Raw genomic sequence first — 19,759 nt, forward strand, 5'->3', positions numbered from 1 at the left:
AACGACAGTTCGTGTCTTCATGATCTCGTTTCCAAAGGCTAATAATAAGCAGTTTTTTCCACTGACAGTGAACAAAACTCAGCCTCAGACAAGGTGGGCTCACCGCTTATCAGTGGTTTCCCTGCACTTGCTGTTGTATTTCTTTACTCCTCTGAATCAACAAAGAAAGCTCATTTGTTTCACTTTGTGAAAACTCTTCATTTTCCCCCCAGACTTTCCATTTCATGCTGTGTGAATTTTATTAAGATCTCTTTCACAGAAGCTAAGTGCTGGCTCTGCGGGGCCCTAAGGGATGTCTGTTGCAGCCTCTGTAATTTCTGAGGCCTCCTGAGACATTTCTTTTCTACTGAAACTCCCTGGAGAATCATGGAGAAGAAGCTAAAATCTTTTTGGTGCTGGAAGGCAGAGGTGGCCTCGTGAGCATTTTGTGCAAATCTTTTGACGTTATAACCTGAAAACGACAGTGTAGCAGTTAGTGTCCAATATCTGAGTGGGTACATCACACTGATACTCAGTGGGCCTCCGATTATTTTTTAAAGCTGGCTTAAAATACTGATTAAAATGTTTTTTCATTTTAGAATTAGTCTTTGTTCATAAAACTTACCTATACTCCTGTTGCCTGAGAAATTGGTGGTGGTTTTATTCCAATAAAATATTATGTCTTAGAAGGTAATTACAGTTAAATCATTGAAAAGGATTTGTATTCTGATTTTTTTCCTCTTGAATTTACATTATAAGAAATGTAATATTATGATAGGCTCTCAGAAATGACATAATAATAGCTGTATAATAGTCCATCAGATACATATACTACATTTAAGCCAATCATTTCTCTACGGTGGATGCTGAGATTAGTTCCATACTTTCTCTATGATGAAAATAATAATTAATGTTTTTGAGCATTCAGTAGGTGCTAAGTAGCACTATAAACATTGTGTGCATCAAATCCCTTAACTGTCACAAGGACCTTATGAGATGGGTGCTGTTATTTTTCCTGTTAGAGAAGGAGGCACAGGCAGGTTAGTTAACTTGCTCAAGGTCACACTGCTGGTGAGTGGCAGAGCCAAGTTCAAACCAAATATCTTTCCATCCAAATAGAGTCTCCTCTCTGCCGTGTTGTTTCCTAGGCTTTACCAAGATTTATATGAGGATTCTTCAGTTTAAATAAAAGCTTCAGCCCATGTACGCAAATCTGTAAACTACAAAAAAAAAAAGGTCGTCTTGGTTCCTACTGCAATGAGTATAAAACTGCAGGTTTTTTTCTTAAGTTCTTAACCTTTCAAGAGCTATCAAGTCACTGGAGATAATACTATGGTATCAATGTGAAGATTATTAAAATAACTGTTTGCTCGTATTCTTTACGCATTGGTGAGACGTGCACTGTAACAACTGAAATCACTTTTGTCTGTTTCTTTACACTACTTGTGAGCACTTCATCCTTAAAAGTTCAGCTGTACCTGGATTTTCCTCTGGTTCGTTCTCGTGCACTGTTGGAAGACGCGCTGGTTGGTTGGTTGGTTGGTTTGGTCAAGGATGAGTCCGCCTCACTCCCTCCTGTGAAAGTGGAGGAGGCGGGGATTGCAGGGCGAGGGCGTCTTTTACGTGGAGAACTGTTACGCACTTGAACACGTGAAGACCCATCTCTTTCCCTATCTCTGTTCTCACAGAATGTGTGACACAGGAGAAGGACTATTCACTTTTCAAACAAGGGAAGGAGAAATGATCTATCAGAAGGTCCATTCTGCGACACTGGCCATAGCTGAGCAACATGAGAGATTAATGCTAGAAATGGAGCAGAAGGCCCGGGTAAGGCTCCTTCCTTGGTAACCTAACAGCTTGGAAATGAATGTCGCTGAGGTCTGATGCACATCATGTCTGTGTGGGTCCATTCATGACAGCACCCAGGTGTCCACCCCAACCCCAGCCTGAGAGCCTGTCCCAGTTACTAAACCTCATCTCTCTAATACCTTACTCAGTATCTGACAAAAGAAGTCACTTGTGGCCACCAGCAGGGAGCCACGCACTTGCTGTGTCTGCCTACGACCTGTCCCCATGGTTACCCACAGAGAGCGTGGAGCGCAGGGAGGCTGAAATGAGGAGCAGTGCTCTCTGCACATCTCCACGTACAGCTGGACAATCAGAGACGCAAGCGTGGACCCAAAATAATGAGGAAAGCTAAGTTTCGACCAGAAAGGATTCCCCTTTTCTGCTTGTCTCTCTGTTTATCCTAGATTCTCTGAAACTTCTAGCTCTTTCTGTACATGTTTCAGAGCCAGTAAGAAAATACTTGCAGAAGCAGCTTATACTTTACCAGCTGTCTGTTATCCTGTGCTGGAACACAGTTTCAGGGTCAAGCTAAGAAATGATTTAGTAAAGAATCTGAAATAACAGATTTTACAAGTAGCTGGAAAAATTCTAAGTTTTACTACTAACTTCTTTGAAAACCAAACAATGGAATTATTACTGGCTGTAATCTTAAGAGATCAGAATTCTCTTTCTTCATAATTTATAGGGATACATAGATTTTCTGTGAGAGGACAGATGGAGCTTTGGAAAATAGGTGGGTCACTAACCAGAAAAACAAATTCTATTCCACTTTAAGACCATGGAGTTTTATATCTAGTATTATACTAGTTTTGATTGTTTAAAATATTACATATTTGAGAATTTTAAGTATAAAATTAACTTTTGAATGTAAGAAGATGATTTTACATTATTCCTAACACATTTTGAATTTTGTCAGTACTACATACACATTTTTATCCCTCTGTCTAGGGTATGGTTTAAAGTCTTTCTAAGCTCTAATGGTGACAAGGGCAACTCAGGCTTATGCAGGACATTTGGCCTTTGGTGGGGGAACCAAGAGCCCTTCCACGCAGCTGTGACTAACTGCCTGCCATGAAGGCGAGCACTCGGTGTCCTGGGTTCCCTTCCCAGCTCCACCACTTACTGGCTGTATAATCTTGAGCAAGTTACTTATTAACCTCTGAATGTCTCATTTTCCTGCGTCTATAAAATGGGGGTGTAATAGTGCTACGTATTTGGTTGCAATGAGGTGTCTGTGCATTAGTATAATATATACTAATGCTGAGAACAGACCTGGCATAGAAAGTACCGTGAAAGGTTCATTATTACCATGGTGATGTTGAATAAGTGTAAGACTTGCCAGGTTTGTGAAGACACTACATTTTTATTCCCAACAGTAGCTAAATAATACCTTCCAGTCCTTTTTAAGTGTGTCTAACAGTCTTGTGCCAAAAAATTTGCAAAATAAAATTTCACATTTGCTGTTGATGCAGCTGTATGTTTCTCTCATCCCGCCCACTGAGAAGCAAGTCCAGGGGAGTGGAGTGAAGCAGTTGCGGGAAAGGGACTGGAGAGTGTAGGTCCACCCATTAAGATCTCAGGCAGTCTAAAGCCAGGACTTGGGTACACCCTGGAGCTGGGTGCTTGGAGATGGCAGAGAAAGGTGACAGATACTTAAATAGTAGGCTCAGTATGTCTCAGCAAAGAAACCAAATGTTTCTGGAAATGACAAAGTCAGAGACACCATCCACTTGGTGCACACATATAAATGGAGCATTTGGCTTAATTTCAAAAACAGTTGCACAACTGTGCTTTTCTCTGAAGGTTAATACTAATAAAATTAATCCCTATGTAACACGTTCTTTAGAATAAGCTCAACTAACGATGCTTTTCCAAGGGCATGCTACCACAACTTGAAAACCGCCCAAACTCCCCCATTTCTAGGACCATAAGTAAAGATTTCCAGGTCTCCGAGATACTTTTTCTTTTACAATACCTCCTCTATCTACATACACAAATTTCTTTTTAAAAAGAAGTTCCAGCAAGTATGAAATAGTACTTGAGGACCCGACCCTCTGTCTAACTCTTCATTTGTTTATATAAAATAAAACGGAGGTCTGTGCTATAAACTAAGCAGAAATATAACTTGGAAAAGTACCAAAAAGCCTTATCTAAGCTACAAAAAGATTGCATTGCATTTATTATGTATTCACTACAAAAATAAGAAGATAACACTGCTCATTGGCTTTCCAGGTTTAAAACTAGACCATGGAAGATAAATATTGATCAGATAGAAAATGTTTATACATTTTTAATGTGATTAGAAGGATTTTACAAGATTAAATTATCAACAAGCTGTATAAGCAATGAATGTCCCAAACACCGTTCCTCAGGCAACTGAAGTATTTACTTTCATCTTAAAAAAAAAAAAAAAGATAGCTTAAGAGTGTTACTGGCTTTTATAGATAAACTTGAATGAGAAATAATGTCTCAATAACCATTTCTTAACTATAAGAGAAAGAATCCAATGCATCTTTAACATCATATACGTGTAAAACTTTGTTTTGTCCCATTTATCACCTTCCTTTGTGGGAACACATGAACAAACATAGTGCGATATATCTCCATAATCTGAGTTAGGCAGTGTTTCTGTTCTTGCTTGAAGAATCTGATATGTAGAAAAGCATCGTGAATAAAACAGTACGTTTGAGCTGTAGGACACTGGATTAAAAAGAATCACCGAACTGGTAAGGCTGTTAAAAGTATATATGTCCATTTCCTTCACTGAGAAAGCTAATGAAAGATTGAGGTAGTATTAAAACTGACTCAGTTAAGGAGTTTTAAAGCAGAGGTTAGCCATTAATTAACCATTCACAGGTTTGTAAATAATATATTTAGAAATTCTGCGCTCAGTGCCGTGCGTGGCGGCAGGGCAAACAAGAAAAGGGCAAGAACGTTCCTTCTCTCAAGTGGCTCAGAATTTTGTGGGATCAAGTAGTTTATACTTCCCAGAGTAAGCTCATCTCATTCCTTATACTCTCTGACATCTCAAGATTTCCACATGCTTTAATGTAACCAGTTTAATCAGGTCAAGAAGTGCCATCACCAAATTTTGGTCAGTGATGCTAAAAACACCACTAGGCTTGTTCGCCTTGTCATGACAATGGAGGCTGAATGATCTCTTGGATAATCAACTTGGTGGAAGGTCCTCAGTCAGGGCTGCATAGAGAATGATTTACGCAGTACGAGAAGACACCTTTCCCTTTATGTTCAGATGTAAATTTCAGCGTCTCACTCTGAAGTCTTAAATAAGAAACAGAAAATGATCATGATAGAAAAAGAGAGAGAACAATCTTAAGCAGCCTCTATATTTTCTTTGCTTGTTAACTCAAAACTAGCCTGATGTTTAAAGAGAGTTTTGTAAGGGAGGCACATGGGAGAATGAAATCACAGTGGTAAATTTTAGACTGAAACTGTTTCTGAGAGATGACTCAGATTCCAGGATTTGAGGAATTTATGAAAGCTAGCTGTTGAAACAAATGGCACCTCTAGAATTTTTTCCATTGCACAGAGATCATGTTCATAGAACCTTCTAAATTCTTCTAATCCTGTTGCCAAAGTCATTACAGGTGCCCTGCCTTGCCTGTGCAGCCTTATCAGGGGAGGGCTGTACCATCCTGGTGAGGTGACAGCAGCCGTTCATCAGAAAGCACGTCACAGACGTGCCTGTGTGGCTCAGCCCACTGAGGGCGGGCTGGCTTCACCACAACAAGACCTCAGATGCCCTGAAACAATTTGATTTTGGATTCACATGGATCTGTTACACACACACCCAGACAAATAATATGTAAGAAAGTTCTTTTTTTAATTTGCTTTGTATGTTCTTAAGCTTTACAAGTGTTATAAAATGTCTGTACGGAAGGAGCAGCTGAGAAGATATGAATGGAATTTTTAAAACACAGATTTTTTTCCTGGTATCAAAAATAAATAAAAAGGAGAGGGGTTGTCATTAGGCATTTCTAACCTTGTAACATTGTAAGCGATGTAACAGCATCGTAGATACACAGCCTCCGGCAAGAATGACAGTGTGTCCTTTAAAAACTCCTATTTCCAGTAATTCCTGCCTCCTACTCACCAGAAAAGCACAACTTAAGGACAAATAGCACGAGTGATACTGAAATACCAGCAAGATAGCAAAACCACGTCTAACGCCTAAAAATCACCACTGGCAGGACTTGCCAAAGGCACTCTCTCCGAGGCCATCAATTCCGCGGTTTTCCTAAGCGCTAGTGGATGGGGGAAAAAAAAACAAGTAACAGAGACTCATGTAAAACTTCTTTCCTAGAAAACAAATAAGTGTTTTCTCTGTAATTTGTCATTTTATGCTCTCTTTTTACTAGAAATATAAGAAATAGAAGCAAGTTAAACTCACACATTTAACAAACTAAAAAATATTACCATTCCGGAAACAATGAACCTTTTCAACAGTAGTCATTTAAAAGCAAACGATCTTATTTCCTTTTAATGTAAGATAAGAAGAAATTTCTGGTGAAGAAGCAGCATTGTCTGAGTCTACTGACCGCCCCGTGGGCGTGGAGATGGCTCTAACGCCCTCATCTCAGTGGAGTGCACCGGGGAGAGGAGAGAGGACGAAGCTGGCTTCGTGTAAAACTGTCTGAGACTGCGACTGCAAATGAGGGTACCTGCCCTTCTACATTCACGCTTGATCATAAATCTTACCCAAGGATTGACTTCTACCCGCCTGTGAAATAATTTTTGTCTAAATAGTTGCACGAACGAGGAAGTGCTGTTACACTGCATCAATTCCAAGATGCACATCTCTTCACGGTGTAACACCTCTCCAGTCAAGTGGGAGTCAGTTTAATTGCAGCACTGTTCTTGCGGAGTGCTACCTAAAACCAGGTTGTCTTTCTAATGATGGCGTCCTAGAGTGTGTAAACTACTGTAAGACTTGTCGTAAGTATTCTGAAGACACTCAACTGTCACTCCCAACTGTAACTAAATTATATCTTTCAGTTCTTTGCAAGTGTATCTAACAAGGCCATGAGCACCAAGTGCTCATTTATAAATTTTGAAGGATAAGAAAGCTTCCAGAACGGGATCAAGCCTACGTACTCTGGGTTCCTTTTGATTGAAAAGCATTCTTCACACCCACGTTTTATAGGAACCTCAATCACCTATGGGGGGAAAAAAAAAGTTGTCCCATACTGAAAGGCTGAAGAATTTGGAAGCATAATGATTTCATGAGTCGTACACAGAAAAATGTTAACACTTTTTGCAGTCTCTTTCCTAGGTATATATTCATGGAAGTTTAAGAAATTCTAGGAGAAGTTTAAATATATTAGATAATTACATGCCACTTGTAATCCCTGTGATATATATATATATATATAGGAATCTAATATATAGGAATATCTGTTAATAAATTCATTCTCCAAAGTTCTATTCTTGATTCTATTGCTCAGTATTATCAATTATCAACCATAGATAAGAGCCTTCATTATTACTGACAATGGCCAGTTCCCTGCTGGGAAATGCCATTTGCATTTTTGTGAAATTTTCTTTTACTGATTGACAAACACTGATTGTAATAAACCAGCGCAAGCTCAATTAGAAAAAATGATTATGGTGGATAACTTAAGTGGGCCTGTGATCCTAATGTTTAAGAACACTGTGGGAAATTTAGTCTCTAAACAGACAGACCGGAAAGAAACGCATACATTTACTGCAATAAATACACAAATGAGAAGGAAATGGTGAGAAGGCAACGTGTAATTTTTCTAATAAGTGGAGCTATAAAAACAGTGCAATAGCTAAGATTTTATTTAAGATCATTTTTCCCTTAAAATTTGTAGGTACTCTAGATGTCACTTTAGAAAATACAACATACATATATTTTACATATATTTAATCAACTTGATTAGAACTGATAATATATAAGGAAAATGACTGCCTAACGTTAAAAAGTTCACCTTCCACATAAAAAAAATACAATTTTATTTCTTTTATTTGTATTGCTAGAATAGAACAATAATAAGGAAACTCTGTAAGAATGATTTTCCTTTTTTTAACTATGTTAGTCTTACTAGTTCATGGGCAACAGTCTGCTCTTGGCAATTACAAGAATAATTTCCTTAAAGGAAAACAACAGATTTCAAAGGTCGATCAGGATGACTCAGCATATTATAAATCAACTATACTTAATTTTTAAAAAAAGAAAAAAAAAAAGAAAGGGCAGATTACTTAGGGAAAGAATGACTCAGCACTCAAACATATATGACCCAAAGAATCAGACTGACTGCTCTTTGAGACAGTGCTATAAAATAGAAAAAAAAAAAAAAAAAAAAAGGAAAGTAGGCCAGTAGTGGGCAAACTAAAAGCTAAGAAATTGATGCAAGAATTGCCTGGGAATGTAACTATGGCTACTTTCAAAGAATGTGAACACAGCTGTCAATTCCTGGGATGTAGTCAGTGCATGCATACACATTACATGGAAGCAGCAAAACATAGTGGGTAACCAAACAGACTCTAGAGAAAGATGAACAGAGCTGTGTGACCTTGTGCAAGTCACTTAACTTCTCTGTGCCTTAGCTACCTCTTCTTAAAGTTGGAGGAAAGGCACAATAACATCTACTTCAGAATGTTAGAATACCACCTGGTCTTTCATAAAAGCTCAATAATTATTAACTAATTCATGAAATAGCAAAAAAAACAAAAAACAAAAAAATAACTCTAATTTTAAACAAGTGAAGTTTTAAAACCACCACTAAAATTCATCCCAGCTTTCATTATGGGCAGACATTGGAAATTATTTAAACCTTATTATACCCTCTAGATATTTATATATTTCAAAAACCGAAAGACAGTAAAATTTTTATTTAAAACATCTTTGCATGTTAATGTCTTGCTGTGTATTCATTATGTTCCTTATGTTCAAAAAGTACCTCTATAAATGCATCTGCTTACAGATGACAGACAGTATATGGTAGGTAGGTAGACAGAGGTAAAGAATATATTCTCTTACAGGCATTACTCAGTACAGGTAATAATGGTGTTCAGAGTATTTATGGAGATGTTTGTAATGTCTGATGGTATTCCAAAGTCCAGTGTTTTTCACCCTCTATGAAAGTATTTTGGTCAATACATGGTTTAAAATATATAACATCCGTTTTGTTTCAAGTTAATGAAAATAATAGTCCACAGAGTCTAATTTTAAATGTCACCTAGCAGCTTCTATTAAATGACTATAAATTACATTTTATGTGTTAGTCTGGTACAAACTCAGCAAAGTATCTTCTATTTTTTTTTTCCCCATTTATCTTGAATAAAATAGAAGATTGAGTGTGAGGCGTCCCCTATGGAAAATTAAGTCAAGTCTGTGAGAAACCAATTGTCCATAAACCGTCAAACTTCAGAGGGCTGTTTGAACAAATCCAAGCAGTGCCAAGCTTGGCTGGCTCATGGTCTCTGTGGCTTCTGTTTCTATGCAGTTTTCAAGTTTCATGAGCTCTTTTCCAGGAACAAATGAACCTGGATGTTCTGGACCGGGTGCACTTGAAGTGAGCATTTCCTCGCTGAGCAGCATGTTCCCTTAGACAGACATACGTTTCACCTGTCACATCCACACCACTGGGAGGTTCGCAGCGCCTCTTTCCCCCGGAGTGTCCCCTCGGGTCTCGGAAGAACCCGGGGCATGTTCACACACACATCCCTCCCTAGCGGTGACACACACACACAAACACACACAAACACACACACACACACACACACACACACACACTCACTCACTCACTCACTCACTCACTCACTCCACACTCCCTCCCTCCCTAGCGGTGTGTCCCACCTGCCCATACCGACCACCTGGTCGTCAGACTGCTCTTTCTAGGGTTGTTTTGTTTTGTTTTGTTTTGTTTTGTTTTGTTTTGTTTTGTTTTGTTTTGTTTTGTTTTGTTTTAATAATTCTGTTAAGCTCTTAGACTTGGATCCTGGCAGACGCCCGCGCCTTCCCTGAGGCTCCTGCCACGCTCGCTGGGGGCAGACTCCCGCGGCGGGGCCCCGCGCAGGCGCAGCCGCTCCCCGCGCGGCGGCCGCAGGCACGGGGCCGCGGTCTGAGTGCTTGAGGCGGGGCAGGCGCGGTGCTTGTCGCTCTAAGAGCGTCATCTTGTAAAGTATTCATGACCACAGTTAAGGTACGTTGTATTAACTCTCGTGCACAGATAAGGAGAACTTTGGCTCTTAAAACACGTTCGGGTAGCTTGCCGAGGGCGGACGCGGGGCGGCGGGGGGGGCCGGTGTCCGGGCCACTGACCGCGCGGGGCCCGTGCGCCTCCCGCCGCGACCCCGCCGCGCCGACGGGGCGTGCTTTTCCGACCACAGGAGAGAGGCACTTGTGTCCCTGCCTTGGTCCGGTGGGATTGACCCAATTGGTGTCATTCTCATCGTATCTGAAGAAAAGGGGTCCAGTGATTTATTTTACGAGTTGTGAAGAGAGGGGGGAACGTCGCTCAGCGGTGTGGCACCGCCAGCAAGTCACATGACCCCGTGAGCCTCACCGTCCTTGTCTATAAGGTCCAGATGGCGTGTGTGTTGACAGTTTACGTGGGCGTTAAATGGGGTAACCGAGGAGGCCAGTGTGCACGGTGCCGGGCACAGAGAGAACGACCCGTGAATGCTCGTCTATAAACGCTAATTTCTCCTCTCCCAATGGTATAGATTCGTGTCTCAAGTGCTAACATGCTTTTTAAAATTCTAGGCAATAATTAGGGAGACTGAGCAAGAGGAAAATTAATTTAACAGTTTTTTTTTAAATACACATGGGGAACACAGGTTAGCATTAGGTTTATCACGAGGGCCAAGAGAGTCCCAGAAGAACAGAGGGAAACTGCAGAAGGCAGGAAGGTCACCGGGATAATGATTTTGGTAAAAGGATGAGGTGCTGGTAACAAAAGTCGCATCGGTCACCCGGCCCTTCCGCTGCTTGAGGGCAGAGGTCCTCTCTGAACCCAAGGCCGTGTTGTCACGTGTTGTGTTATGTTGGGAAGGAAGCTGGGTTTTCCCAGGAGGGACCAGCATCAGAGTCTGAAGAGAGTGGACTCAGAAGTTAAGAGAGCTGTTTTGTGTTAGAGGTTCTGGAGTTGGGGTTTTACCTTGAGCAAACCCCTGCATCTTTCTGGATTTTGCTTTTCTGTCTGTAAGATGAGAACTACTAGACTTTCTGAGCCGGGGTCAGACCTTGAGTGACGTGCGCACAGGTCACCTGGGCTTCCTCATACCATGGCAGCCTCAGAGCCGTCAGTGACGACCTGTCCTGATGATGTCCAGATCTGCCCTCTGCCCTGGAGAAAGGCACTCTCTCCCATGGCTGCGTGCTGCGCACACATACCTGAACGATAGTAAGGAACGAAAGTTGTCACAGGAAATGCAGAACCGTGAGCAGCCCAGGAAGGACTGTTTCCTGACAACCCCTTTCAGCCAAACGTCTTCCAAGCGTTTTCTGCAGTTTAGGGACGGGGGGGAGAAGCGGGCTGCCGCAGGAAACGGTGCTGGGCTCCTCTTTGAGATGGTACACTAATCTCAGATGTTGACAACTAAAAAATGCATGTGTTATTTACATATTGTCTACATGGGGGCGAGCAGAAGCAGCCAAGCCTTGTTTATACCTTTATGAGTCTTCTAAATATAAGGTTCTTTGCTTTGGGGTCTCTTTTCTCATCCACTGGAAGGCAGCATAAGTCTCATCTGTATGATGCTCAGATGACGGTATTAGCTGGCTCTCTATAGGGCACCTGGGGCCAGAATCATTCTTGGGATGTGGGCTTCATGAGATGCGCAGTTGTAGCTCTAATGGAACACCAGTGTTTTTACTACTATCCAGAGGGTGAGCTGTAACTGTTACTCTTTCCGGATGCTAATAAGCAACTTCTGATTCATTGCTCAGTATCCCAGTGAACTGACCACTGTTTCAAAAAGAATAAAACTGAGAGAGAGAGTCAAAAATAGCAAGAAATGTTGGCAAGTGTCTCAAGAACTGAATTCACTGCTTCTAGATCTAGTTGATTTCCGCATCTAAGCTGAAGCATCCTTCCAAAATACTGATCCTGGGAGAAGCACATGACTGCTGCCTGCAGGGAAGAGCCCACAGTTAACTACTGTGGGAGCTCTGACAGTATGATTTGCAGAATTTTCTACCATTTCTTGAGGATTTTCTCACTGACTGAGGCAGCGGAAAGAATCATCAGGACAGATCCTCACTGAGAAGAAATAAAAGAACTTTGAAGACATGTATCCATCTTATTTGATTTCTTAAAATATGGTAATTGCTTAGAAATGATGTCACAGTATCATTTTCTCGTTTACACATGTTATATAGATGTTTATTTGCAATTTAAATATAAACTGCCCTGTGTTTTTTAAATTATCCATACTTTTATGATCCTAAAAATACTCCAGGTCAGATTGATATATTGCTGTTTCAGTTGAGAAATTACTATAGCACTTTATATTTTTATCTTAATGCTTTTAATTGATTATAATATGAAAAGTAATGATCCTAAGAATATCCACATACAAGTTCTCAAATAAAAATGTTCTCCTTTTCTGCAATTAAATACTGGAGTAAAATAAAGAAGAACTAAAGACACAAATGAAGAAATAGAAGGTGAAAGGTCTCCTGGAACTTGAAAACAGTGAGAAGAGAGAAATGGAGAAATGAGGTGAAAAAAACAATATGGGGTGAATCAGGTGAAAATTTTATGGAAATTATTTTCAAGTGGCTTCCAGTTACTTGTCTCTAGAAAACAAAATATGTTTACTGTGTTACCGTGACACCTAAGACTGACCATTTGGGAAGAAACATGTTTCCCAGAATTTAAAAAAAAAAAAAGAAGAAAAAGCACCTTCATCAAATTTTGGGAAGAAGAGTTTACCACTGATGATCTATTGCTAGGTAATAAACAAATTATACTAGAAAAAAAATAAAGAGTAGACAAAAGTACGATTAATATGAAATTCATTTTATCAATAAATTGATGTTATTAATGGGCACTGCTGACACTAATTAAAGATTTTATGTGTTTAAGTTTACGCCTCACATGAGAAAGGTGAAGGCCCTTTTGTCCCAGTGGCAATTTCAAAGAATGAGTCTTGCCTCCCTCTGTCCCTGACAGTAGTGGGTGATAGGTATGAGTGTGTGTAAGGATATTTTGTGTCTTAGCATGCATAACCCACCCACAGAGACTCTCCAGCTGTTAGGACTGGGGAAGAACTGGAAATGCGCGTGGTTAACGAGCATCCCAAAGATTTCCTACTGAAACCCCAAGTCTGGCTTCTCCCCAGTGCCCTCTGCCTACCAACCATGCGATGTGGCTGGGTTAGTACACCTATTTGAAAATAAAACGGAAAACTCTGAAATGCAGCAAATTTTGAAAAATAGAAAAATTAGCTGCAATGTTGCTATGTTTGAAGCCATCTTTAAATATATATATATATATTTTCAACAGGGCCAGACTTTTAAATACACTGAGGACACTTTTGTGGCAAGACACAGCAGTTCAGGAAATGCTTTATTACTAAAACAGTGAAATCAAATAAATACGTTCAAGGTCTATGGCTTCACATTCTGTTAAAATGTGAGAGCTTCCTAGTTTACTGTGGCTTTCAAGGGCCTGCTGTAGCGAAGCAGGGACGCGGGACAGCAGGGAAGGGCAGTGACACTGGATGCAGACTGTGAGGACTATCCGAGCAGGGGGAGCTCCGTTGGGGGTACACCCAGTGAGCCAGTGGGACTGCAGCACGATGCCCCCCCCCGGTGCTCTGCACAGTTCCCAGGGTTGCCAAGAGTCAGGTGGTAAACATGGGAAATGTGAGATTTCACGGATTAGAGGATCGCTCATGGTCTGTCAGAAAGTGAACCTTTGCTCAGACTGCATCAGAGAAATGTGTGCTAAAGCCAAATAAAACCATTTCTAGGTGTTTTTAAAAAAAAAAAAAACCTGGCGTGAACCAATAAATATGAATTTCTCTCTTGAAAATGCAAAGTATTCTTTTCTTTGAACTAGTCATGTGCCTGAGCATCACCTGATGTGATGTTGTGTGAATCTCTGTAGCTAACCTTAAAATGTGTCTTGCAAGTAAGAAAACAGGCCACACTTTCATCACAGGACTTCTCAGGCAAACTTTTTTTTGATATGTACAACATCCTATCACAGGAGCAAAGAGAAAGTTCTGTTTAAGAAACAAGCCATTGGGTAAGGCTGGGAGTGGGTGTCAGGAAAAACTAAGACGTTGAAATGGGTAAAAAAATTGGTATCTTGTGTTTGGCACCACTTGGGGAATCTGTATCTGAAAGGGCCTGCACCTCCATTTTTTGAGCTATTTTACAATTCAATAAATTGTCAAAAGCTGGTAGTAACACAGATAATTCTTGCTCATAGAAATGCAAATAAACTTGTCTGGTTGAATACAGTTGATTATTGCTCTGTTTACCAGCATTCCTGGTTGGCTGTATGCCCTTTGAATTCTCCTCGGAATCAGTGGTACCATCTTTTTGTTCCCTTCTTAATTAATGTGTGAGATCAATTGTTTACAAGTGTTCATTTTGTATTTTTTAAATCGTGACTTTACTTTTTTTAAAAAATGATACCGGGAAAACAGTAGATTCGGCAGTGACTAAAACAGCGTCTGTCACCCACATTTAACCCTGAACTTGTAAGGGAGCAGATTTCAATTTAACATTTTAAATAAGGCCTAAGACACATTTTTTCTTTTTCTCTTCTTTTTTTAGCTTCAGACAAGCCTGACTGAACCAATGACGTTACCCAAATCCATCTCTCTTCCTCGCAGCGCGTACTGGCACCACATCGCCCGGCAGAGCAGTGTTGGGGAGATCTACAGTTTGCAAGGCAAGTGACCATAATAAGGCAGCAGTGCCGTCAGCTTCCCGCAGGGGGGCCGGGACTCAGGCAAATTGCTCTGTATTTGCATTGCTTGCTGTTTCTCCATTTCCATTTATCAGCTGTCACTGGCCACAGTGGGAGCTCTGAGATTTACAGTGGCTTTTCTAAGGCTATCATTTCATAGACTCAGGGTAAAAATTATTCCAAAGATCACCACTTTGGCACAGGGACTTGACTGAAACATTACGCAGAACGTATCATCAGAAACTAAAAGTAGCTAATAGCGGGATCTGTTTCATGCCGTTTTACAAAGGACTTCTTTCTTAGCATCTTTTTGCCGTAATAGGACTGACTATCAAGTTCAGGATGCTGACTTCCGGCTCTGTCATGAAATGCTACATAACCCTACTCAGAGTTTTAAGATTTAGCCCAAGTGTTGCTGGGGGGGCGGGAAATGTCATGTCCTGACCCGCAGGAGTCCTTAGGACCGACCACCAAGTGAGGGTCCTTGGCATCACGCAGGAAAGAATTCAAGAAAAGGGAAGGCCAGTTTAATTGGAGAGACATACTCCATTGGCAAAATGCAGACTGTCTCAGGAAGTGAGCGGCCCCGGGGCATGAGGTGGTTGGTTTCATGGGCTGAGTAATTTCATCGGCTGACAAATGGCAGGAATAGTGTTGCTATTCTGGGGAAGGGTGAGGATTTCCCAGGAAATGGGCCACAGCCTGCTTTTTGGCATTTTATGGTCCGCCTGGGAACAGTCATGGCATATGAGGTGGGGGAGTGATTTTCAGTGTTACAATGAAGGTAGAGTGAGCTAAAGGTCAATGACCAGACTATTCTTGATGCCACCTTGGCTTCAGCCGGTTCAAGCTGGTTTTTATCACACCCTAAGTGTGGCACCCCTCCATCATGTATTTAGCGGTTGCGTCCGTCCCTTTCCCTCCTGTCTCAGAAGCCTTGACACAGAAACCATTTGAGAGGATGCAGTGTGACTGTGTGGCCTTGGTATTTTTCCTAATGATAAGTGGTTGATGGACTGCACGGAAATGGCTTAGCAGGTGAGTCAGATTAACAGAGAGCAGGTATTTGATCAGCAGCAGACCCCTCGGCTTCTATGGTTCTGTTCCTATTCCTTCTCTTATGTCCTCAGTGAATAAAAACTTACCCTTCAGATAAAATATTTGGCTGCAAGAAACTTAACAGCTGACCAAGACAGGAGGAAGCAGGAACTAAGAACTATAAGGCTAACAAAACACAGCTGAAAACACTCATCAATCCTTTTCTGAAGGATTTTTTACTGGAGTGTAGTTGATTTACAAGGTTAATTTCAGGTGTACGGCAAAGTGATTCAGTTATACATATACGTGTATATTTTTTCTTTTCAGGTTCTTTTCCACTATGTTATTGTAAGAAATTTAATATAGTTCCTTGTGCTATCCAGTAGGTCCCTGCTTTTTATCTATTTTACATATAGTAATGTGTATCTGTTAATCCCCAGCTGCTAATTTATCCCTCCCCACCTTTTCCCCTTTGGTAACCATAGTTTGTTTTCTATGTTCATGAGTCTGTGGTTTGTAAATAGAACTTGTATCATTTTTTTTAGATTCCACATATAAGTGATGTCATATATTTGTCTTTCACTGTCTGACTTACTTAGTATGATGATCTCTGAGTCCATCCATGTTGCTGCAAATGATAATATTTCATCCTTTTTTATGGCTGAGTAATAGTCCATTGTGTATATATGCTACATCTTTATCCAGTCATCTGTTGATGGACATTTAGGTTGTTTCCATGTCTTGGCTATTGTAAACAGTGCTGCTGTGAACATTGGGGTACATGTGTCTTTTTGAATTATAGTTTTCTCAGAATATATGCCCAGGAGTGGGATTACTGGATCATATGGTAAGTCTTATTTTTAGTTTTTTAAGGAACCTCCATACTGTCCTCCATAGTGGCTGCACCAATTTACATTCCCAGTGTAGGAGGGTTCCCTTTTCTCCACACCCTCTCCAGCATTTATTATTTGTAGACTTTTTAATGATGGCCATTCCGACTGGTGTGAGGTGATCTCTCACTGTAGTTTTGATTTTTCATTTCTCTTGATAATTAGCGACATTGACCAGCTTGTCATGAGCCTGTTAGCCATCCGTGTGTCTTTTTTGGAGAAATGTCTGTTTAGGTCTTCTGCTCATTTTTTGATTGGGGTTTTTTTTGTTTTTTTGTTTTTTTTTGTTATTAAGCTGTATGAGCTATTTGTATATTTTGGAAATTAGTTCCTTGTCAGATGCATCATTTGCAAATATCTTCTCCCATTCTGCTGTCTTTTCATTTTGTTTATGGTTTCCTTTGCTGTACAAAAGCTTCTAAGATTAACTAGGCCCCATTTGTTTATTTTTGCTTTTATTTCCATTACTCTAGGAGCTGGTTCAAAAAAAAATATTGCTGAAATTTATGTCAAAGAGTGTTCCTCCTATGTTTTCCTCTAGGGGTTTTATAGTATCCAGCCTTACATTTAGGTCTTCAATCCATTTTGAGTTAATTTTTGTATATGGTGTTAGAAAATGTTCTCATTTCACTCTTTTACATGTAGCTGTCCAGTTTTCCCAGCACCACTTATTGGAGACACTGTCTTCTCTCAAGTGTGTATTCTTGCCTCCTTTGTCATAGATTAATTGACCATAAGTGTGTGGGTTTATTTACAGACTTTCTATCCTGTCCTATTGGTCTATGTGTGTTTTTTTGTGTGCCAGTAACATACTGTTTTAATTACTGTAGCTTTGTAGTGTAGTCTGAAGTCAGGGAGCGTGATTCCCCCAGCTCCATTCTTCTTTCTCAAGATTGTTTTGGCTATTCGGGGTCTTTTGTGTTTCCATACAGATTTTAAAAATTTTTGTTCCAGTTTTGTGAAAAATGTTGCTGGCAATTTGATAGGGATTGCACTGAATCTGTAATGCCTTAGGTAGTGTGAACATTTTAAGAATATTGATTCTTCCATTTCAAGAACACAATATGTATTTCCATCTGTTTCTTTTGTCTTCATTTTCTTTCATCTGTGCCTTATAGTTTTCAGAGTACAGGTCCTCTGCCTCCTTATGTAGGTTTATTCCTAGGTATTTTATTCTTTGTGATGCAATGGTAAGTGGGATTGATTCCTTAATTTTTCTGCTATTTATTTCATTGTTAGTGTATTGAAATGGAGTTGATTTCTGTATATTAATTTTGAATCTTGCAGCTTTACCAGATTCATTCATGAGCTCTAGTAGTTTTCTGGTAGCCTCCTTAGGATTTTCTGTGTATAGTATCACGTCATCTGCGAACAGCGACAGTTTTACTTCTTCTTTTCCTTCTTTTTTCTGATTGCTGTGGCTAGGACTTCCAAAACTATGTTGAATTAAAGTGGCAAGAGTTGGCATCCTTACCTTGTTCCTGATCTTAGAGGAAATGCTTTCAGTTTTTCCCCAATAAGTATAATGTTAGCTGTGGGTTTGTCATATGTGGTCTTTATTTTGATGAGGTGTGTTCCCTCTGTGCCCACTTTCTGGAGAGTTTTTATCATAAATGGATGTTGAATTTTATCAAAATCTTTTTCTGCATCTGTTGAGATGATCATATGAGTTTTAGTCTTCAGTTTGTTAATGTGGTATAACATATTGATTTGCAAATACTGAAAACTCCTTACATTCCTGGGATAAATCCCACTTGATCGTGGTGTATGATCTTTTTAACATATTGTTGGTGTTGCTTTGCTAGTATTTTGTTGAGGATTTTTGCATCTATATTCATAAGTGATATTGGCCTATAATTTGTGTGTGTGATATTTTTGTCTGGTTTTGATATCAGGGTGATGGTGGCCTCATAGAGTGAGTTTAGAAGTGCTCCTTCCTCTGCAATGGTTTGGTACAGCTAAATGTTTGGTTGAATTTGCCTGTGACGCCATGTGGTCCTGGACTTCTGTTTGTTGGCAGTTTTTTAGATACTGATTCAATTTCAGTGCTGGTAATTGGTCTGTTAGTATTTTCTGTTTCTTCCTGATTCAATCTTGGGAGATTGTACCTTTCTAAGAAGCTGTCCATTTTTCTAGGTTGTCCGTTTTGTTAGCATATAGTTGCTCACAGTAGCCTCTTAGAACCCTTTGTATTTGTTTGTTGGCTGTAACGTCTTTTTCATTTCTGACTTTATTAATTTGGGCCACCTCTCTTTTTTTCTTGATGAGTCTGGCTAAAGGTTTATTGATTTTGTTTATCTTCTAAAAACACCAACTTTTGGTTTCATTGGCCCTTTCTGTTGTTTTCTAATCTCTTATTTCATTTATTTCTACCCCACTGTATGATTTCTCTCCGAGAACTGCTTTTGCTGCATCCCATAGGGTTTGGGTTGTCATGTTTTCATTTTCCTTCATCCCTCAGTATTTTTGATGTCCTCCTTGATTTCTTCAGTGATCCATTGGTTGTTTAGCAGCATACTGTTTAGCCTCCACATGTTTGTGGTTTTTGCAGTTTTATTTCTTGTAGTTGATTTCTAACCTTATTAGCGTTGTGGTCAGAAAAGATGCTTGATATTGTTTGAGTTTTCTTAAATTTACTGAGGCTTGCTTTGTGGGCCAACATGTGCTATTTCCTGGAGAAAGTTTCATGTACACTGGAGAAGAATGTGTATTCTGCTGATTTTGGATGGAATTCTCTGTAAATATCAATTAAGTCCATCTGATCTAATATGTCATTTAAGGCCTGTGTTTCTATTGACTTTTCTGTCTGAATGATCTGTCCACTGATGTAAGTGGGGTGTTAAGGTCCCCCACTGTTGTGAACAATGCTTTTCTTTAAGCACAATAGTCTTGAATGTAATAGGCACCCAATAAATACCTGAAGGAGTGACCACAATGACCATCATAATCAGGCATTCAGAGTATTTTTCTTTTCATACATTAACTTTTGCTCATGTTAACACTGATAATTGTCTTTCTGTTATAAGCAAACCAAAATAGTGTGTTTTTAAAGCAATAGTTACTTGGCAGAGTTTCAAACCTAGACTA

The 19,759-nt window shown here is 39.9% G+C and overlaps 1 protein-coding gene across 1 annotated transcript in view; it reads left to right on the forward strand.

Annotated features, from left to right (window-relative positions):
• Positions 1–19,759, forward strand: part of DOK6 (docking protein 6) — a 277,747-nt gene that overhangs the window by 197,360 nt on the left and 60,628 nt on the right. The window contains exons 6-7 of the mRNA XM_031441762.2: positions 1,668–1,806; positions 14,609–14,726. Of these exons, the coding sequence (XP_031297622.1) occupies positions 1,668–1,806; positions 14,609–14,726 (257 nt within the window). The remainder of the gene's footprint in view (positions 1–1,667; positions 1,807–14,608; positions 14,727–19,759) is intronic.

This window comes from Camelus dromedarius, chromosome 28 (assembly GCF_036321535.1).
Source record: "Camelus dromedarius isolate mCamDro1 chromosome 28, mCamDro1.pat, whole genome shotgun sequence".
Taxonomy (NCBI): domain Eukaryota; kingdom Metazoa; phylum Chordata; class Mammalia; order Artiodactyla; family Camelidae; genus Camelus; species Camelus dromedarius.